This window comes from Falco biarmicus, chromosome 2, assembly GCF_023638135.1.
Source record: "Falco biarmicus isolate bFalBia1 chromosome 2, bFalBia1.pri, whole genome shotgun sequence".
Classification (NCBI taxonomy): Eukaryota; Metazoa; Chordata; class Aves; order Falconiformes; family Falconidae; genus Falco; species Falco biarmicus.
In genome coordinates this window covers 685,139-706,990 of record NC_079289.1, presented here as the reverse complement: position 1 = coordinate 706,990, position 21,852 = coordinate 685,139, and the positions used below count along the sequence as shown (strand labels likewise).

At 64.2% G+C, this 21,852-nt stretch overlaps 2 protein-coding genes across 12 annotated transcripts in view; both read right to left on the bottom strand.

The window, feature by feature from the left end:
• Window positions 1-12,212, bottom strand: part of ARAP1 (ArfGAP with RhoGAP domain, ankyrin repeat and PH domain 1) — a 47,251-nt gene extending 35,039 nt beyond the window's left edge. For 9 of the 11 annotated variants that reach the window (XR_008820356.1, XR_008820357.1, XM_056329497.1 and 6 more), the window contains exon 1: window positions 3,855-4,423. The gene's annotated coding sequence lies outside the window, so the exon portion shown is untranslated. Of the gene's footprint in view, window positions 1-3,854; window positions 4,424-4,738; window positions 5,338-8,980 lie in introns of those variants that run through there. The other 2 variants (XM_056329493.1, XM_056329492.1) reach the window with 2 other exon arrangements.
• A 155-nt stretch (window positions 12,213-12,367) lies between these two features.
• STARD10 (StAR related lipid transfer domain containing 10) lies at window positions 12,368-21,723 on the bottom strand. The gene is made up of 6 exons (XM_056329504.1): window positions 21,536-21,723; window positions 15,201-15,348; window positions 14,884-14,987; window positions 14,545-14,662; window positions 13,952-14,004; window positions 12,368-13,860 (listed from the first exon to the last, which is right to left on the bottom strand). The coding sequence occupies exons 1-6, from the start codon at window positions 21,695-21,697 to the stop codon at window positions 13,633-13,635; spliced, it is 813 nt and encodes a 270-aa protein (XP_056185479.1). The 5' UTR covers window positions 21,698-21,723; the 3' UTR covers window positions 12,368-13,632.
• Between the last annotated feature and the right edge of the window lie 129 nt (window positions 21,724-21,852).

Below are 21,852 nucleotides of genomic sequence, written 5' to 3'. Positions count from 1 at the left end.
AGCCAGGGCGGAGAGACGGAGAGACGTGGACAGACAGATGTGTCTGGGAGGCAGCACCTCACCGGTGCCAGACAAAGCCTCTTCACATGGCAATGGGATGCTGAGAGGAGCTCCCAGGCCCTCTCCCAGGCTGTCCCCAGCCCAGTCAAACCCACAGGTCACAAAATGTTGTCCCCTCAAGCCCCAAGAGAGCAAGAGCAATCACAAACTCGCAGTGATTTGCAGCCTGCTTGGTCCTCAGTTGGTCTTAAATCTGGTTTGGGGGTGAGCTCAGGGCTTTCAGACAGGGGCCAGATCCTGATCACTGCATGCAAACACGGTCCTTGCTGCCCACTGTCCCCAGTCTGAGCAGTGACAAGGTGCTGCTGCTGGAGACCCCAACTCAAACCCCTCCTCGCAGCCCACGTGCCCACCATGGCATCACCCCTGGCTCCCAGCCTGGCCTTGCAGCCCCAGCTGTCCTCAGCAACCCTCTGCATTGCTCCAGCACAGCACCCTGGAGTGCACCCACCTGGCAAAGCACCCTTGGGGCACCTGGAGGTTGGGTGGAGGGGGGACACAGGGGCTCACTCGGTGTGCCAGGTCTTGGCGGACTCTGGGAGGGCAGCAGGGCACCGGTGCCACACCATAGCCACCAGCAGGGATGAGCCCACTTATCTCACCGAGCAGCAGGTACGGGACCCCCTGACCTTTCCACAGCCCCCCCCCCCCCGCAGCCCAGCTGTCTGGGTGGGCACAGGAGCCCGGGCCAGGAGGCAGACCCCAGCTATGCCAGTGCACGGGCTGCACTCCTCGCGGCACTGCCGGTGACCCCAGAACACATCTTATTTTTGGTTTGCCAGAGGCTTTTTTAGACCCGCTAAATAGGAGCCAGAGGATTTCCTGGTGCTGTAAATAGGCCGACCATGAAATCTGCCCGTCAGAGTCACATTTTCTCTGACTCAGGCAGCTCCGGGCCCGGAGCCTGCCTGCAAGGGCTCAGCCTCTTCCCGGTGCTAACAGGGCACAGCCCAGCTCAGCAGACCCCCGTGGCACCCTAGGGTCCCCGCCGTGGGTCTCAGCAGGCAGCCCCCATGCCTCCAGACACAGGCATCCCAGCATTGCCGCAGGGGTCTGGCTGCGGTGCCTCTTCCCTGGCACCTCCTGGCACAGTTTGGCTTTGCTTCAGGCTGCAAAAGCCACACGGCCATCTCCGGCTGAGGAAGGAGCAATGGGGACCCTGGGGCCAGCTGACCCCTGCAGTTCTGTGCTGGCTGCACCTGGGAAACCTGCAGCACCCAGGACCTTCTCACTAGTCCCAGTAATCCTAACCAGCAGCATAAAAATCCCTGAAACAGCATAAAATCCCCACACATGCAGACCAGCCCTTCCCCTCTCCCACCTCCACAGCTAAAAAAAAACCCAACCCATCTATTATTAAAAATAGACAAGTGATGGCGCTGGGTGACATTGCAGTCACAGGATGTCCGGTGCTGCCTGCACAGGCAGGCTCACCCCCTGGCCAGGCACTGTCTGTGGAGGAGCAAAGGGAAACACGGTGGCACCGGTGGGGGGGTCCCACGTGTGACCCCTCCCAGCAAGGGTCACTGTGAGCATTACCCATTGCCACAGGTGACAGCAGCCTCAGCTCTGTGCCGAGACCATCAGAGCTGCGGGGAGCCAACCCACCTCCAGCAGCCAGGAATTTGGGATGTCAGGGGGTGGGCACAACATGAGCCCCCCTGCACTGCGGGCAGCCTGGCCAGGAGGAGAGGCATGCGCAGCAGTGGCACCGGTGGCACCACCAGTTCGGCTTGGGCAGTGAGTGGGAAGCAGATGGGTTTGTGCTGTGCCGCTGGTGTGGGGCACCTCTTCCCATGCCCCCCCAGTTGGGACAAACCCTGTGCCACTGCGAGGGGCCACTGGCACTGCCCCAGCACCACACATGTGCCAACGAAGCTCTGGAGTGGCCGTGGAGACTCACTGCTGCTCAATGGGGACCAGGGACAAAGCTTCACCGAGGGATCCACTGGGTCCCCGGTGAGCTGGCCTGGCAGCTCACCGTCACTCCCCAGCCCTTCGCCCTCGCCAAGTAAATCATTCATGATGACCTTGCTGGGTTCCCTCCTCCGGTCATTAATCATTTAACCTCTGTCCAAAAAGAGACAAGGCAATTCCAGAAACAAAACCAACCCGGAGAGCTGCCGTAACCCAGCTGGCTGCTGGGGACCGGGGGGGTCACCCCAGCCCTGGCCCCCACCGCCCCTTTCGGCTCCCAAAGCCTCGCTGTGCTTACCCACCGCATTCCTCCCCGGGATTAGGCAACTCGGCCGAGGCTGTTTTGTAAGAGACTTAAAGGCTGTAAGAGTGGCGTGACGAGGGGCAGGCGAGGGCTGAAAACCGCCCCCGGGACCAGGCCAGCGATGGGCAGCTGCCTGCGAGCCGGGAGGGTGAGCTGGGGTGCCAAAACATGCCACGGGCTGGCAGGGGCCAGGGACAGACCCCGCCAGCCCCATCCCAAGCCCACACTGCCCTCGGGGTCCCCATGCTGGGGACAGAGGACCGAGGGGGGTCTGGGGGTGGCCCCCATTGTCCCCATAGTCTGGACCAAGGGCTCAGCCACCCCCTCTTCTCTGAGAGGGGTACTGAGTGCTTTTCTGGGGGTTCCCACAGCCACCCCTTCCTCACCAGCCCCACTCAGATGCCCTCAACTTAGTGGAGGGTTTTGGATGCTCTTTTCCCCTGGTCACCTGCATGCAAGCCCTGGGAGAGCTGAGCATCACACTGAGCTCCTGGGGCTCCACCGCCACCAAGGGACCCTCTCCCTGTCGCTCCCATCTCCCTGCACCAGCATCCCCAGCCCCGGGAGAACCCTGTGTCCAGGCTTCCTTTCCAAAGCAGAGTCAAGCAAGAAAACAGCTGTGCCCCCCGCTTCTCGCCCCACCTGGCACCCCAGCCCCACATGTGTCAGCCGCCCAGAAGCACTAAGTAGCACTGCCAGCATGGAGAGGTGGCCCTGGCACACACCAACACAAACCAGCCGCTCCGTTTAAGGCTCCCCCAGCACCGGGGCTGCAGCTTCCCTGCCTGAGGGTCTGTGCTGGGGTTACGTGGCACATCCCCACGGTACAGCAGGCACAGGCAGGAGACCCCGTGCCCCCGGTACTGCAGGGATGTGCCCATCCTTCGCCCACCGCATCCCAACCGCTGCTGTTGGGGCTGTGGGGCTCCCATCCTACAAAGCAGAGGAGGTGGCTCTAAGGGCAGCAGGAGCGTGCACGGCAGTAATGAGGGCCAGGCTCACCAGATTGAAGAGCTGCATGTGTGATGGGCAGCATGGTGGGCTCTGATTGAGGACGGCAGCCAAGCACGCTGCCTTCGCCGGCTCCGGCAAAGCCATGACCACCACAGGTGTGACTGCACACAGCCCTCCTGCACACTGGCAGCCCCACGGCACCCAGCTAAAATCATCATTACACCTAACGAGGTGCTGGGGAGTCAAGCAGATTGACCAGGGCCGGTCAGCGCGTTGGCGGCAGAGCTGAACCGAGTGGCTCCGGCAACAGCTGGGCTCATGGCAGCACTATCCCCGAGCACCAGCCAGCCAAACCGCGGTCAGCCAACAGCTCCTCCCTGCCCGTCCCTCCAAGGGCACCCAAGCTAGCAGCCACGGGTTGGAGGAAAACCAGCACAGCAACCCGTCAGGCATGCAGCACCAGCTTGATGAGTCTAATTCCCATCCCAATTCCTCCTCCAGTGCCGGCAACCCAGCAGGCAGGGCAGGCAAACCCTGCCTACACCCCAGCATTCCCCTTTCCCAGGCCCTTGGGCTCATTAATCAAGGAGAGCTAATTAAAGCGGGCAAAGCACAGTACCTCAGCTCAGCTGCGGGAGGTGGATGGGGCGAGCTGGCCAGCATGCCCGCAGCCCATGCCCGGCTCCCCGGCGGCTTGCGGAGGGGTCTCTGCCCGCCCAAGGACTTCCTCAAATGCTTCCTTGGTGATCGAGAACTTGCTGAAGAGCCGAGACGGGCGTTACGAGCCTGGCGCACGCACGGCGGGATGTGTTGCAATAACTGCTCATTCGCAGCTCACCACCGTGCTGCAAGAGCTTCACGGCCCCGGTAAAACCAGTAGTATCTCAGCACGCTAGAGGAGCCCCCACCACAGCCACCATGGGAGAGGAGGAAGCAGGACCCCTGTGCCGGGTGAGCCCCGGCTGATGGTGTGACGGGGCTGGGCCTTCGGCAAGAGAGGAAGGAAGAAACTGGGGGGGGTGGTCCCCGGAAAGCGGCGTGGCACGGCTAGCCGGTACTGCAGCAGGGACCGGGGCACCAAGGACGGGGTGTCCTGGGTCTGGCAGGACAAGCTGAGCCTTGGCCACCAGTGAAGAAGGGATGAGCCGCCAGGTGGCTGCCACGTCCCCACCACCCCAGGACCCCCGTGGACCCCACCGGGAGGGAAGTGAGCCCTCACCCCTGGGGATCCTGGTGGGCACCAAGGACACGCAGCCAGGTCGGGGGGGGGGCCTGTGGGAATGAGGTTGGACATCGATGGGAAGGGGGCTACTCAGCCGCCACGGTCCTGGCCACATTGGGCAACGAGCCTTGCACCGAGGTGATTTTTACCCCTTTCTGCCTCAATTAAGAAAGGATCCTGAGCTGGGACCGTGGCCGTCTGGGACTGGGCCAATGTCCCCAGTGTCCCGGGGGTGCCGGGGGATGGACCCATCCTGGCAGAGGAGCCCACAACTGACTTGCCTGCAGCTGCCGCAGCCACTGATGCTCTCGGCTGGGAATTGAAAGCGCCGCATCCTCACACCGAAACTTGCCGGCACAAATCCTTGGCGAGCAGAGAATGCCCAAAAGCAGAAGCAGGGTCCTGGGACCGTACTGAGCCTTGGCTCCCGGCAGCACTGCACCCCACAGACCTCCCACCGAAACTACTCCGGCACTTCACCTCTACAGAGTCCCATCAGTTCAGCAGCTGCAAAGGTCTCGCTTTGGGAAGACGAAGCTGTTTCATTTTCAAGATCTCACAGCGGAGCCCAGGCCAGTAAATACAACATGCAAACAAGATTCAAATGCACTGTGCTCCAGGCAGCATTCAGAAATCAAGTCAAATCTTGCAAAGTCATCAAAATCAAGGAGTGGAAAAGGTTCTTCAGAGCCTCTTCCTCCTGCCAGCAATTCAAATCTCAAAGTGCTTCATGTTTACGCAGCCAGGACTGGCCCCCCAGCCTCGCTGCAGGCTGCTGGGGCTGCTTTATAGCTCATACACACCCTGCTTTCCTCCAAGGCCATCCCGGGCTGCCAAGGTCCCAGCGGTGGGAACGGCCCAAAGGCAGCCATGCATGGAGGTGAGGGGTGTGCACGGCGCTGCGGGGGTGCACGGGGGTGAGGGGGTGCGGGGGTGCGTGGCTGAAACTGGGGGGTGCCTGGCTGATACTGGGGGGTGCAGGGCAGCGTGGGGAGTGCAGGGCAGCTGAGGATGGGCTCGCCCGGTGCCCAGGGGCGTTGCAGCAGCTGGGAGGGGAGAGCAGCAGGAGGGAAAGCCGTGAGCCGAGACCCACAGGACAGGCTGTGGGCAGTGGGATGGGGCAGCTCGGGGGGCGCTCCCCCCTGCTCTGATGTACAGTGGGAGGAAGTCAGTGAGGAGGGTGATGAGGAGCGTGATGAGGAAGGCAATCAGGAAGGCATCAGGGACAAGGGGGCAGGGAAACAGGGGGTTCCTCATTTTCCCAAGGGCCCTCCTGTGTTTCCCTTCTCCCCCTGAAAGTAAAACCCAGGAAGGTGAAGTGTGCCCTGGGCTGTGGCGCCCATGAGGGCACATGAACTCTTGGCATCGGGGGCATTGCCGCCTGCCTTACAAAGCCAGCCAGAAAAGGGGCAAATCCAGCAAAAAATGGGGCAAATCCAGCAAAAAAAGGGGCAAAACTATCTGGCAACTGATGTCCCTGCCCAACTGAGCCCCGACTGGGATGCTCTCAGCTCCTGACACACTTTCTGGAAGCTGCCTGCAAAATAGGTCAGGAAACCATACCCCACGTGCAGAGCCCTCCCCCCCGGCAGCCCTGCTGGGCACAGCGCTGCCCCCCATCTCCTGAGGTCCTGTGATGGCCGGGGGGGGGACCATGCTGAAAGAGGGGCTGCAGCTTGGGGGTATCAGCACCTATCCTGGGGGGCACAGCACCTCCATTCTCCGTGGGAATCATCCATGGCACCCAGCACACAGCATCAAAACCAAGTCGGCCCGTGTTTCACCTTCCCGAAAGCGGGAAGTGAAAGTCTCTTGGTGAAGTGCTCGACGGCTCCAGCTGTGGCTGGGGGGGCCCTTTGCCAGCCCTGCTGTGCTCCTGCCTCCTCTTGGTGCAGCCGACACCCATGGCACAGGCCCCGTTCCCTGCCAGGACCCCCCAAAACCCTCTGCCTGGAAAGAGCTGGCTCAGCAGGGTGCAGCAGCACCCCAACCCCATGCACAGCCCCCCCCAGCAGCCAGGGCATCCCCACGCACCCCCCGCCACCACGGCAACCCTGGCAAGCTGCAGCGTGTGGCTGTGGCCAGCAGGCACAGAGGGATGGGTACCCCCAACCGCATGCACCTGCTCCCCACCTTTGCAGAAGCCTTTCTGAACAACCATCCCCCCCCCCCCCTCACCTGCAGATTTGGGGTGTCCAAGTGCCATCCCGGCCACTTGCTGGGTGCCCAGAACCGGGGCAGCACTGCCTGCCTGCACCACGGGTCAGCAGTGTGGGCAGGAGGAAGAGGAGGAGGAAGGCCATGCCAGGGGTGGGGGGCACAGCAGCACTTTCTCACCTGCCCCGGGCTGGGCAGGAAGCCCCATATTATTTTTAGACTATATTTTTTTCCCCTCAAGCGTGACGTTCGTGCCATGCGGCAGGCAGCAAACCAGAAGGGGAGACAGGCGAGGACCCACCCCAGCCACCCCCTGCCACATTCCACCTCCAGAGGCTTCTGGCTCTGCGTTTTAATGATTCCACAGCTCACATCCATCTGCAAAACCTCCCACAGCACTAACACCCCAATAGCCACAGGGTCCCCACAGCAGGACCCTCCCCAGAGCCACCTGCAGCCCCTGGCACCCGGTGACAGTGAGCGCAACCCTCCCAAGCTGATGAAATGGGACTTGATTTGGCCGGGGACGGGGGGGAAGGGGGCACAGACAGGTGGCCCAGGGTGGTAAAAACACGGCACGCATCCCGCTCGGCTATGGGATGGGGCTGGCTGTGCCGCCCTGCCTGAGGAGAGACGTGAGATGCCAGCATGAGGGAGCATCGCTCCCTGCCTTCCCTCAGACACCCCCAAGATACCCAGGCTCACCCCCTCAGTGGATTTTCTAGGTTCTGGCAGCAAACAACCTGCTTTTGCAGGGACGTGGGACACAGAGGGATGCAAAAACCCCAGTATTGCTATAAATATTCCCATCCCCGCTGTCCCGGCTGCTTGCCATAACAGCTCGGCCCCCGTAGCTGCGCTGCAGAGAGGAGCACCCCCAGAAAACAACGGGCAGCTCTCAGAGGGGCTTTCCCTGGCGCAGACGTGACCTTCCTCCCAACACCGGTCCTGCCACCCCCGTGGGAGCTGCTGGTCAGCCCCAGCACGGCACCCACTCGCAGCACCCAGGGCTGCTGCGCGGGGCCAGCCGTGCCCTCAGAGGTGGGTTTTTTAGGGTTGAAGAGTGCAAATTAAAATTGCAAGCCCAGTGGCAGTGCCAGAGCCCGGCAGACACCCCCCCACAGCAAGGGACCCCAATGCAAGACATAGCCCCCGGCCCCCCGAGCATCATCCCAATGGTCCCGGGGCCGCGGCAGCAGTGAGGCGATGCAAGGAGCTGGCTCGCCGTTACCGGAGGACGAAGCGGTGACTGTCTCGGTTCCAGCCACGCGGCGCTGGCAGCCTGTGCCCAGGCAATTCTTCAGGCCTTGCCAGACATACCAGGACACAGCAAGGAAGAGGAGGAGGAAGGCGAGAGAAACCCACCGACGGCATTGCCCAGTGTTTGGGCAGTGTCGGCGGCAGTCAGCGCGGCACGGGTGCTGCTGGCAGGGGTCCCGGTGGCCCCGGCACAGCCGCAGCTGCCGGCGTTGTTTGGCTGTGAATTGGGACGCGCTGAGCTGGTTCTCAAAGAGAAAACAAATCTGCCAGCCGGGCCCTCCGGGTCCCGCTCTCCCAAGCTTTACCCCTCTGTCACCAGCCCACAAGGTGGATTGAGCTGGGGTGAGCTGGGGATGATCTGGGTTATACTGGAATTGAGCTGGGAGTGCTGGGGTTGAACTGGGGTAGTACTAGGGTTGAGCTGGGATATGCTGAGATTGAGCTGGGGTGTGCTGGGAACAAGGTGGGGTGTGTGGGGGGTGAGCTGGGGTATACTGAAATTAAGCTGGGAATACTGGGGTTGAACTGGAGTGTACTGGGGATGAGCTGGGAATGAGCTGGGAATGAGCTGGGGTCTACTGGGGTTGAGCTGGGGTGTGCTGAGGATGACCGGGTATACTGGGGTTGAGTTGGGGTCTGATGGGGATGAGCTAGGGTATACTGGAACTGAGCTGGGGTGCACTCGGGATGAGATGGGTGTACTGGGGTTGAGCTGGGATGTGCTGGGGTTGAGCTGGGGTGTACTGGGGCTAATCTGGGACATGCTGGTGGTACATCCAGCCAGGGGGCACGGCCCTGTCACAGCTGAACAATTTTGGAGCAGGGAGCAGGGTGCAGCCTATCCCCCACCCCCCCGCAGCTCAGCATCCCCCCTGTGCCCCCACCACACGCACAGCCCAGGGAAGTAGATGCCCTGGCAGCATGTGGGGCAGCGCAGGACAAGCATGACCCCCCCCAGGAGAGAAACCACAGCCAAGGAAGTGGCAGGGGGGTGTCCCCCAGACTGGGTTTCCACCCCCCAGCCCCCCCCTCCCCCCCCCAGCATTGCCCACCCCAGCAGGCAGAGACACAGGGAGCAAAGCCGCGGTGAGAGGAGCACTGAGTACCTCTGTTCAGCGGCGGCCGGGGCTCCAGGGAGGATGCTGAGGTGCTTCCCGTAGTGGGCAGGGCCCCCCCAGCCAGGCCTGGGCTTGTTCCCGCATGGAGGAGCTTTGGCTGCCTCATGGAAATGCGAGACAGGGGAAAACCGTAGGGACTTTCCCCAAAAAGAGAAAAAAAAAAAAGAAAAGAAAAAAAAAAAAAAAGGATTATGATTGGGTTTTTTTCCTCCCCACCCAGTTCCCAAGGCCTCGGCAAGGGGAAAAAATGAAGCGGGATGTTTTGGGGAGGGGGCGGGAGACACGAGGTTCCCACAGGCCCCCTGCATGGCTCCCCACGCCGGGGGCTGCGAGCTGGCCCCAGCAGACCGCGCTTAGCGCTGCCCGGACAATGCTCCTTTCATGCCGCAGAGCAGCTCGGGGACGGGGACACGCTGGCTGCCTGCTCTCGGGGGGGGGGGGCACGGTCCCCGCGATCTCGGCCCCTCGCCCACGCGAGGCCATTAATTGCCCTGTGCAAAGGGGGGCCGGGCACAGCAGCACCCGCTTGCTGATGCAGCAGGCTCAGCCCCACATTTAGGGGATGGTGCTCTGCTGGGGTTCAGCCAGCGGGGCCGGTGTCTGACTCCCCCAAAATGCACCTCTGCTGCCTGCATCACCCCACTCCCCACGGCCATTGTAGCTCCCTGCTCACAGCATCCCCCCGCTCACAGCATCCCCCTGCTCAAATCATCCCCACTCCCCACGTCCATTGCATTCCCACTCACAGCATCTCCCTGCTTGCAGCATCCCCCCGCTCGCAGCCTTGCCCCACCAGCAGCATCCCCGCTCCCCATGACCATCATATCCCCCCACTGAAAGTACCTACATCCCCCATGGCCATCATATCCCCTGGCTCGCAGCATCCAGTCCCCACAGCCATTGTATCCCCCCTCTTGCAGCATCCACATTCCCCATCGCCATCGTATCCCCCTGCTCACAGCGTCATCCCACTCGCAGCATCCCCCCCATTTGCAGCATCCCACTCCCCAGGTGCTTGGAGCACTGTGGGTCCCCTCCCCAAAGCCTTCAGCCAAAGACGAGGGTGCGGTGGCCTCCCCCAGGTCACCGGGCTGCACACGCTGTAGGGCACCGCGGCCCCCGGGATGGGCAGCAATGCCAAAGGCTCATCCCTGCGGAGCCAAAGCCTCACAGACATTCCCAGCAGCATTTCGGGGATCCCTATGTCCTCCCCAGACAGCAGCAGGACAGAACCGACACAGCACCGAGCCCCCAGCACAGTCCTCGTGCCCAGTGGATCCGTGTCCCCCCTGCCCTGCCCATGGCCCGCAGCCTACCTGAGCCCCCGGTGCTGCCCAAAGCCCCCTGGGCACACAGCTCCTCCGACACCAGCTGCTCTCCGGAGCATCCTCTGCTCCCTTATGAAGCCATTTCTTCTCACAGCCCCCCTGACACTGAGTCCCTGGCAACACCTCCCACGGGCAAAAAAACTAAAAATCCCCCTGCGGGGGGCTTTGCCCCCCTGATTCGCCCCCACCGTGTGTCCCCCCAGCACCGGAGCCACCCGCGGTGCATCCCTTGCTCCGTTACTGCCCCGCACGGAGGTGGAGTGGGTGCTGGCTCCCTTTTTAATTGCGTCCTATTTTTACCGGCAGTTTGGGAGAGGTGCGGGAAGGATGGGGAGGATGTGGCAAATCAGAATTAATGGATGAAATCGGCAGCGAGTCCCCAGTGCCCGGCATGGTCCCACGTGTGACAGCACTAGTGGGGCACGGCTGGCGTCACCCCAGCCAGGCCCTGAGCCAGAACCTGGCACGCACCCATCCAGCAAGACCCTGGCGTGCAGAGAGAAGTTTGGGGTCTGCTGAGATGTGGGGTGCCCAGAGCATCAGGTGGGGTTGGAATGGGGGGGCTGCACTGGCCATAACTGCATGCACTGGTAGCTGTGCCCCACGGGGAGTGGGGGTCCCAGGGCTGAACCTGCAGAGCCACACTCCCCAGGGGAGTGCTGGGCTCTCCCCCGGGATGGAGCATCCTCTCTGCCCTCACCCGCTGCTCTGGGCACCCCAATGCCTCACAGACCCCGAACCCCTCCCTGCACCCCAAACCTCACACCCCAGCATGGCAGATCCTCTCCTGGTCCCAGCTGAGCTTTTGCAGCCCACACTGAGAGGGGGGACACCCACGGTGGGGCCCCTCTCTGCAGCACCAGCACTGGCTGCATGCCTGGGAGCAGTGACCCCCCCCAGGTGTCCCGTCGTCCCCCCACCCATCCCCGGAGCATCCCCGCACTGGCCTGACTGGGCAGCTGTGGGCTCTGCTGGAGGCTCCAAGCTGGGAGGCTCCTGGGTACCAGAGGGGGGAACAGCAGTGGGAGGGGGGGAAGGAAAAACCCTTCCCAGAATTAAATAAATAAAAAGCAGCTCTGGCAAAGCCCAGCAGCAGCTGGCTGTCCGCTGCCTGCTGCCCGCTCAGGCACCCCCCCCAGGCACCCCGCCATCCTCATCCTCTTCTTCATCACTTCCTCATTGCACGCCCCATGTTCTGCATCCCACCGCCCTGGCTCAGGCCCATGGCTCTGGGGGTCCGGCAGCCCAGGAGGGTCCCCTGCTCGGGGGGACGCTGCTTTGAGGTTTCCTGGCAAGTATCAGGAAGAAAGATGAAGGTTTCAGGGTTACCAAAGGTTCATCCTCCCCAGCTCCATCTTCCCCCATTGCCGCTGAGCGTGCATCCCGTCGGACACTGGAGAACCCCCCCACGGAGCCAATGGCTGCAGCGAGCCAGGCACCGTGGATGGCCGCATCCTGAGCAGCGGAGCTGGGGGGGATTCGCCTCTCCCTGCCACCTGCAGGGCTGGGAGCCCCCCCAGTCTCAGCTCCAGGTGATTACCAGACACTCACCATTTCCACTTTTTATTCCCATTTTAAGGCCTTTCAAAGCTCCTTGTAGAGGTGGAGAAAAGCTGGAGAAGCCAGGGATGCACCCCCAAATAGAATCCCCTGCAGCCCCCTGACCCAGAGGTGTTTTTGGTGGGGCTGTACCCCAGCTGGGGTGGTCCACAGGCGGTACTGGTGTTATTCGTCTGGCTGGGGCTGGGGCAAAACCCACTACAGGGGCGAACAGCCTTGTCTCCAATTACTGCCCAGCACTAATTGGGTTTAGGGGTTTCTCAGCACCCTCCAGCAGCACCACCACCACTGAGAGCCCCCCCGGGGTCCCCCAATGCCAAAGCCCACAATGGCTCCAGGGCACCATCCCAGGGACCCCCCGATGAGTGGGACCTGGCAGCACCCACCACGACCCCAGGGACCCCCCTGCCTGAGCCCACTGCAAAGCCGGGGACAGGGAGGGCTCACAGGGGACCGAGGCAGGACAGAGAGGCCAAGGCACCCTGTGCCGGATTTATTTGTTTTATTCCTAAATAATCAGCTCCAGTACAAGGTACAAAATCTCCCTCCTCCCCTCACTGCCCCAGGCACGGCGGGGGGACAGGAGTGCAGCCAAGGAACAGCTCCAAAATCCCGATTCAAGGCCTCTAATTCTAGCGTAGAAAGTGTTCAGACACCGAACTTGGGGTCCCTCACCTAGAAAGGGGGGGCAGGAGCTCCCCGAGACCCCCAGAATATCTGGAGGTGCCAGAAGCCCCCCCCCCCGCCTCCAAGTCCCCCCAACATGCCTGACCTGAAGATGCTGGGACCCCGAGACCCCCAACATACCCGGAGGTGCCAGCAGACCCCAAAGCCCTCCTCAAACACACATAAAGATGCTGGGAGACCCCCATGACACCCCCCAGCACACCTGGAGGTGCCAGGAATCCCCCAAGTCCCCCCAAGATGCATGGAGGTGCTGGGAACCCCAAGCCCCTAGAGACCTCCAGAACATCTGGAGGTGCTGGGAGCCCCCCCAGGTCCCCCTAACATGCACGGAGGTGCAAGCAGCTCCCAAATCCCACCACCACACACACACCCGGAGGTGCCAGGAGCCTCCCAAAACCCTGCCAGCATGCCTGGAGGTGCTGCAAGACCCCAGAGACCCCCCTATTCAACATGCCTGGAGGTGCTGGGAGCCTCCAAGCCCCCTTCCCCCCCCTGCCCAGCATGCCTGGAGGTGACAGGAGCCCCTAAAGACCCCTTTGCACACCTGGAGGTGTGGGCAGCCCCCCCTCCAGCCCCCCCGGGGGTCTGCTTAGGGCAGGGGTCCTGCAGGAGGAAGGCAGTTCTGTCAGACCCTAACAGAGGAGACAGGGAGGAGGGCTGGGGGAGTAGGGGGGGTGCAAGGAAGGGCTGGGGGGATCCCCCCTGGGCTGGGGAGCAGGGGCAGGGACCCCCCCTTTCCTCTGCCCCCCATCCCAGGGCGACAGCTGAAGGGCACTTTGGGTTTGCCACCGATGGGGATGACGAGGGGGACATCGCCAGTGTGTCCCGCAGCGGCTGCGAAGGGACCAGACACCCCCCGGCTTCCTACCCTAGTGGAGGGGAGGGGGGGGCACCCCTCGGTCCAGGGGGAGCCCAGCACAGCCCCCCCGCCCCGAGCCAGAAGCGTGGGTGCACGTGCAGGTGCGTGCAAGAGAGAGAGACACAAACTGTGGTGGAAGGGGGAGGGGACGGGGGAGGATTGGGAGAAAATGACCCCACGGAGGGGGTCCAGGCCGGGGGAGGGGGTCAGTTAACGCTGTCCTCATCACTGGCCTCGCCGCGGTCGTCTTTGGTCTCGGCGAGGGAGCTCTCGTCGATGTTCTCCAGGGAGTCGGCATGCTGGAGGGAGAGCTCGGAGAGCGGCAGCGCGGGCAGCTGGCTCTGCTCGGGGAACAGCCAGGGCTTGAAGTGCGGGTTGTGCTTCAGCTTCCACTCCGGGTACTTCAGGCAAGCCTTGTACATCTTCTTCATCGCCTGGGATGAAGGCAGCATTAGAGCCCAGGCAGGCGAGGGGACAACTCACCTCACCCCACCCGGGACCCCGGCCCCAGTGTGACTGACTCACCTTGGGGGCCAGGAACTGCGAGGATTTGTTCACCACCCACTTTGGCAGGGAACCTGCCGAGACAAGAGGAGCCATGCTGGGACCCGCACGGCAGCCGGGACCCCCGGGCATTGGGACCCGCACGGCAGCCGGGACCCCCGGGCATGGCAGCGCCAGGACCCCCAGGTCACCCTCCGCAGGGACACCCAGCTGGACAGGGCACAGGGCGAGCAAGGGGGTGGCCAGTCCAGGGAAGTCGGGGCTCAACCCGAACTACGTGCTCAGCTTCTTGCCAAGTTACAAAAAAAAAGCTAAAAAAAAAAAAGCAAAGAAAGAAAAGCTATTTTGGCTGCCTCTCTGCCCCCAAAAAGGCGTATTTCTAGAGAACTGGCTGAAAATGTTTCCTCCTGGCACTGCTCCAGGGCTCCTGGTCTGGCTCCGGCCACATCCCGAGATGCTCCCACTGCTGCCTGTCTCCAAGCCCCCCCAAGCCCCCCCCCCCCCGCCCCAGCTACGGAAAATCTCCAGCCCCACTTACTGACCCCGGCAGACCCCCAGCCAGAGGGCGGCTGTCCCCGAGGGGTAGGCTGAGGCGCGCCCCTCCCCCCCCCTACCTTTGGGGTCCACCTGTGCCAGGTAGGTGATGGTGCAGCTCTTGGCTCCTGTCCCCTCGATCAGGTAGCCCGTCTGGATGGAGACTGCTCGCACCATGTCCTTCCGCGGGGGGTAATTCTGGGGAGGGGGGACAGCGAGTGGGCATTAGTGGCAGGGGCAGGGCAGGGTTCAAGCAAGCATCTACCATGTGGGCAGGGCTGCCCTGACCCCCCAGAAACCAGCCCCCCCCGATGCCACCAGCCTGCCCGCCCCCCACCCCCGGAGCTCTGACTGATCATGGGTGAACCCAGCCCCGTCCTGGCATGGGCAGCCCCCCCGGCCACCCCCCGGGCACTCACGGGGTGCTTCACGGAGTAGTTCATGATGATGTAGTCGGTGCCCATGGGCAGCCAGGAGCGGAGCGTGATGACATCCCGGTTCTTCAGGGGCTTGGGGCACTTCCCTGTGGACAGTGGTGGTGGGGAACCGGGGTGAGACACTCCCCCGACCCCCACCCCCAGCACCGGCCTCCCCTCCAGAGGACCAAGCCTGCCCCCCGAATCCCTCCCAAACTCCTCCTGGGCACCACCCAACCCACCGATGCCCAAGCCAGGCACGCTGCCATGACAGCCACGGGGCTCAGTGCCCCCCCGGGACCCCCCCAGCCCCCTCTCACAGGCGTAGTAGCCCACGTCGGAGTTGACAGTCAGCTTCCCGATGTCAAATGTCTCAATGACGTTGGTGTCCCACTTTTTCCGATACTCGATGTCATGCAGAACGTCGTAGAGCGTCTCCGCTGGCACATCCTTGCACTCCATCCTGCACTGCAGGGGTGGGCGGCTGAGAAACCACCCCAGGGAGGGAGGGCAGCCACGGGGACCCCCAGAAAGGAGGGCAGTTATGGGGACCCCCAGGCAGGAAGGTGGCCACAGGGACCCCCCAGGCAGGAGGGCAGCCATGGGGACCCCAGGAGGGAGAGTGGCCACGGGGACCCCTGGAAAGGAAGGTAGCTATGGGGACCCCCAGGCAAGAAGATGGCCATGGGGACCCCCAGGATGGAGGGTAGCTGTGGAGACCCCCAGGCGGAAGGGTGGCCCCAGGGACCCCTGGGTGGGAGGATGGCCATGGGGACCCCTGGAAAGGAGGACAGCCATGGGGACCCCCAGGCAGGAGAGTGGCTGTGGGGACCCCTGCAAAGGAGGCAGCCATGGGGACCCCCAGGAGGGAGGGTGGCTGTGGGGATCCTCAGACTGGAGGGTGGCCACGGGGACCCCCAGAAAGGAGGGCAGCCATGGGGACCCCCAGGTGGGGACCCTCAGGCAGGAGGACGGTGGCAGGGACCCCAGGAAGGAGGGTGACCACAGGGACCCCTGGGTGGGGGTCTCTTCTCAGGTTCCCCAAAAACCAATGCAACCCCCCCAAAGGAGCCGGTTACACAGGGCCAGCTACGCCCTGAGGCAGTACAGGGCTGAGCCCTGCACGCTGGGGGGACCTTCTTGGGGGGCACCTTCCCACCTTGCCTCCTCCCCCCGCTGCTGCTTTCCCCCCAGAGCAGCACCCCTGCGTGGAGGTGCCAGCTGGTGGTACCACAGGGCACTGGTGCCTGGTGCCGTGGGGCAGCGAGCATGGTGCAGGGGGCCCAGAGTGGGGAGCAGCCCCCCTCCTCCAGGTCAGGAGCAGCTCCGCTAACCACAGTGGCCAAATCCTCAGGAAGAGAAGGGGAAGGCAGAACAGGGATGCCATCGGGCTGAGAGCTGCCGAGCTGTGCCACAGGGCAGCACAAGGGCAGGAGCAGGCAGGGAGGGCAGCCAGCACAGGCAGCATCAGCAACCGCGCCACGTCCCTGGGGATGCTGCTCCTCCACCCCGGCAAACACACATGCCCCACGTGCCTGCGAGGTGGGTACGGCACCCTGTCCCCCACCAAATGCCACTGCCACTGGCTCCTGGTCCGTCCCCAGGGTGGCTTTAGCAGTGGATTTTGGGATTTAGGGGTGGAGGAGCAGCAGTGGCTGTCCTCACTCGAGCAGGACACGGCTGCTGCTCACGGCGCCAACCTCACAGAGCCTGTCCCCAACCCCACGGAGCCATCACTGCCCCACAGAGCCATCCCTTTCTCACAGCACCTGTCCCAAGCTCCATGGAGCCAGTCTCTGCCCCACAGAGCCCATACCAAACCCCACGGAGCCAGGAGCCTGTCCCCAACCCCACGGAGCCATCCCTGCCCCATGGATCCTGTCCCCAGCTCCATCGATCCCCACCCCATGGAGTCATGCCTGCCCACAAGATCCCATCCCATCCCCACAGAGCCATCCCTGCCCTGCAGAGCCTGCCCTCAGCTCCACAGAGCCTGTGCCCAGCCCCACAGAGCCATCCCTGCCCCATGGAGCCCATCCCCAACCCCATGGACCCAGTCCCTGCCCCACATGCCACAAAGCCATCCCTGCCCCATGGAGCCAGTCCCCCTGCGCCTCACACTGCAACCCTGCCACATGAGCAGGTCTGGCCAAAACGGAGGAAGGGGACAGCCCTGCAATGTGGTCTCGGGGAGCACACCCCTGGGTGACACACTTGGGGACCTCCTGCTCCCCACCAGCACCCAGGCAACCCCAGCACCCTGCCTGTGCCAGCTGGGCTGGATTTGGGAGCGGGCACCGCGCCGCTCCCGTTTATTCCTAAAGCAGGTCAGCGGAGTGAGTGGTGCCCACGTGGGCAGGACCAGCCGGGTGACTCAGGACCTGCCCACGCTGCAGCCCCTGGGTGACTCACGTCCCAGGGGGGTGCCTGCGGGGTCTCACCAGGAAAGGGGACGGTGCCAGCTGGGAAGCGCCCAGAGCAGTGCACCCCAGCCCTCAGTCAATATTGACGCTGACGTCTACAGGGCGAGGAGGAGGAGGAGGAGGAGGAGGAAGGGAGACCAAGAGAAGGGAGACAGACACAATGGGTGCAAGGGGCTGCCCGTGCCAGCTCTGCCCTGGGGGTTTTGCCTGCACCATGCCCAGCACCGCAGGGCCGGGGCTGTGCTGGGCACGAGGGGACAGTTGCCAGCATGCCGGGCTGTGGGACAGCAGCAAATCCAACAGGGAGACAGCCCCCACCTCTGCCCGGGGGGCTGTGGCCACCTTGGGGACACACTCGCCACCCAGGTGGCTGGGGGGGGACTGAGGGGACCCCCTGGATGGAGGAAAACTGCCTGCGGGGTCACCTCAACCCCCCACCCCACAACCTCGGGGGGCTGACGCTGCCACAAAGCCCTGGCTTTGCTGGCGCATCCCCTCCTGCCGGAGCAGGCTTCCCTGGCACCTGGCGCAGGCAGCACTGGGGCCCTGGCCACACAGGCCATTAATTAAAAAGAAGATCTCCCTCCTGACCCAGATGTTTGGCATGATCATTAGCGACTGGGTGCCGCGTCTCAAGGTGACCTGATGAATAATTAACAAGTGGGAGCCAGGGTCTGGGTAGGGATGGCCAGCACGTGCCTGGCTGCACCATCAGCTCCGGCAAAGCTCCAGCTCCCTACTGATGCCTCCCACAGGATGGCTGCTGGCCATCCTTTTGGAGCAGCCTGTCCCCAGGGGCAGCATCTTCCCTGGAGGACTCAGGTCCTCAGGCACCAGCTTGTGGGGTGGGCAAGGGGGTCCCGGCTGGGGTCCCCTACCCTGCAGCCACCTTTAACGGGCAGCCTGAGGCCACCGAATCCCTCTGTCCCGGTGATGAATCAGCCCTGGGTTGTGTCAGTGGCACAAACTTGTTTCCAGACTCCAGAAAACAGGTTAGACGAGAGCTGCATCCCTAATGGAAGAGAGGGGGGGACAGACACGGCAGCTGCTTCAAAGCGGGGCGAGACCTTCAGGTTTGGTTTAATTACAGAGCAGCAGCAGGAGCAAGAAAGCCAGCGAGCAAACAGCGAGGCAGACAGCTCTTTGCAGGCTGCCGGTGCCAGGCACCGCAGGCAGCCCCCGGCCCCCTCCCCAGGGAGCTGTGCCGTGGGACACGAACACCCCGGCTCAGCCCTGCCGTGCCACGTCAGCGACGCCACGTGTGCCAGGGCAGCTGCCCATCCCACTAGCCGGCCACCACAAAAATCCAGCGGGAACATCCCATCCTGGGTGGGAGGTGCTGGGTCTGGGTGCTGCTGGGATCCCGGGGGGTGGCACAGGGACTGACGGTCCCACGGCGGTCCCCGATACCGGCCCGGTGCCGCTCAGCACGTGCATGGCACCAGCATTTAAACACCCAGCAGGATCCAGCCAGGAGGGTGTTGAGGGGGGCCAAGACCCGGCGTGGCTGCGGGATGTACTGGGCTCTGGGAGGGCAGGGCTGGATTGCCGGAGGGGGCTCGGAGATCCCCACGGGCCGGCTGGCTGCGCGGGGGCAAAGGCTTTGCGGAGGGGAACAGGGACAGGGAACAAAGGTGGCTGCCCCGGAGTAAATGGGGACCTTGGCCTTTCGGGGACAAAGAGGCTCCTTGGTGGGGTTTAACCGAGCAGCACCCCAAGCCCCGGCTCCCCGGGCACGGAGAGCAAAGGACACCCAGCCCTGGGGTGCTGCCCTGGCTCAGGGACCCCCGTGAGCATGGGACAGGGCACCGACGGCCCCGTGGTGGGAGCGTGCCGTGCCAGTCTGGGCTGGGACATGCCGGTGCGCACCTAGGGCTGGTTCCCTGCCAGGCCGATGGCTGCTGGCAGACGTGGCACACCGGGATTGTCGGGGGGGGGCAGGGGACGGGCAGGGCTGCACCCCCACGTGACCTCCCTGCTGCCTGCTCGCACCCAGCAGCTCTGCCCAGAGCAGCACCCCAACCCCGCCGCAGGTGCTTTGGGATGCAGCAACACCCCAAGAGCAAGCAGCGGGGCGGGGGGTGGGGGGTGGGGCTCAGTGGGGGTGCCGAGACATGCTGCCCCATGGGGCCATACCTATACCAGCGTGCCCGGGGAGATGCCCAGACTCCACGGAGATGGGTGCTCCACATCCCGTCGGCCACGTGTCCCAGCGCAGTGCTGGGCTCGTGCCGCTGCGGAGGGGGAGCAGCATTGGGAAGCCCCCACACCCCAAGGATCGTGTCCCCCGCGCCAGGCTGCTGCCGGGGCACGACAGGGACCTGTCCCCTGGTCACTACAACCCAAACCCACCGCCACAGCCCGGTGGCCGGGGGGAGCAAACAGAGGCAGCTCCCCAGCGGGCGCAGGTGTGGCGGGAGCCAGGCACAGCCGGTGCCACCGCCACTGCCACCACGCCAGGGACAGGTTTCCCCGGTGCCGCCAGCGCCGCTTGTTTGCGCGGCTGCTGCAGAGCAGCGTGTGTGCATGCAGGCCGCACCGCAGCCACCGCCTCCGCTCCGCCACCAGCCCTGCCAGCTGCCACCGGCCCTGCCAGGCCTCAGCACGGCAGTGAGGGCCACATAACCGTGGCATCGTGGAGGCACTGGCAGGGACAGGGACACCGGCCAGCCCTGCAGGCAGCCAGAGGCTCCAGCATGGCCACCGGCAACCTCAGCCTGACGCTGCTCCTGTCCCAAGTTTTCCCTTGGATTCCCGGTGCCCGCAGGATTCCCAGTGCCCGGTGCCCACTAATGGTGCCCGGCTGCCCCCTTTGCCAGAGGGATGAGCCAGGAGGAGTGCGCACCTGCCTGTGCCAGCCCAGCAAACCGGCTCCGCGGAGGGACGGGACCCACCAGGGAGGGAAGCAGTGGGGACCCGGACAGCCCTGATCTGTACCAGGGGGTTGCAGGGCCACAGCGGGCACTGCAGGGCAAGGGGACAGCCAGGATGGGGACAGCCCCAACGAGAGCGGACCGGTGCCTGGCCGGCCCTGAGAAGCCCCCAGCCCAGCCCCAGCCCCAGCTCCTCCGTGAGCAAGCGCTGGGGGGGTTCCTGAGGTGAGAGGGGACAGGCAGCACCGAGGCTCCATGGTCCCACGCCCCGTGGGTGCCCGTTTGTCCCTGGGCGAGTCTCTAGTCACCACTATGCAGCCCCCTTGTCCCCAGGGGTCCCTACTTGTCCCTGCTCAGCCCTGGGGTCTTGCTTGTCCTGGGGTGCCAGCTCACCCCTGGGACCCCTGTTCTCAATGGGGTGCCAACTTGGCCAAGTCCCCACTCGCTCCAGGGTGCTGTATCACTTGAGGGTGCCCACTAACCCCTGGGGTTTCTGCTCACCCAAGGATGCTGCATCACCCCAGGGTCCCCACTTGCCACAAGATTCCTGCTTGCACCCCCAGTGCCTCTTGCCCAGGGTGCTGGCTCACCCCAGTGTCCTTGCTTTCCCTCTGGGTGCTGGCTCATCCCAGGTCCCCATTTGTCCCAGGATCCCCATTAACTCCTGAGGTCCCTGCTCACCCTCAGGGTCCCTCTTCACTCCAGGGTGCTGGTTCACCCCCCGAGACTCCACTTGCCACATGGTCCCTGCTAACCCCCAGGGTTCCCACTCATCCCAGGGTGCTGCATCGCCCCTGGGGCCCCCCTTGCCCCAGGACCCCTGCTTGCCCCCACGGTCCCTGCTCACCCAGGGTGCTCACTCAGCCTCCAAGTCCCTATGTGCTGTGGGGGGTGCCGTAACACCTGAGGGTCCGCACCTGCTACAGGATCCCTGCTAACTCCTGGAGTCCCTGCTCACCCCAGGGTGCTGCATCACCCCAGGGTCCCCGCTTGCTGTGGGGTCCCTGCTCACCCCAGGGTGCTGCATCACCCCAGGATCCCCACTTGCCACAGGATCCCTGCTTGCACCCATGGTCCCTGCTCACCCTTGGGTCCTGCATCACCCCAAGGTCCCCACCTGCCATGGGGTCTCCGCTCACCCTAGGGCGCTGCATCACCCCAAGGTCCCTACTTGCCATGGGGTCTCCGCTCACTCTAGGGCGCTGCATTGCCCCAGGGTCCCCACTGACCTCCAGCCCCGCCCCCGCGGATTCCCCCTCCACATCAGCAGCCCCCTCCCGCCCCAAGGTCCCCGCTGCCCCCGGGGGGCGGGGTCCCCCCGGTAGCCGGTGCGGATGCCCGGTGCCGGTGGGGGCTTACCTTGATCTTGTGGAGGGAGCGCTCGGGCTCCAGCAGCTGGACCCAGACGGCCACCCCCGCCTTGCTGTAGGTGAGGCTCCAGCCGCGCTCCGACTCGCACTCCGCCCGGAACGCCCCGAAGTCCCGGTCGTCGGGGATCTGCACGCTGTCGCGACCCGACATGGCCCCGGGACACCCCCCCCCTCCTCCCCCTCCTCCCCCCCCCCCCCGCCCCTTTGCCCGCTGCCGGTGCCGGTGCCGCGGGTGGCGGCGGCCCTACGGCGGCGGCGGCATCCCCGGTGCGCGGCGCCGCCCGGTGCGCGGTGCGCGATGGGCCG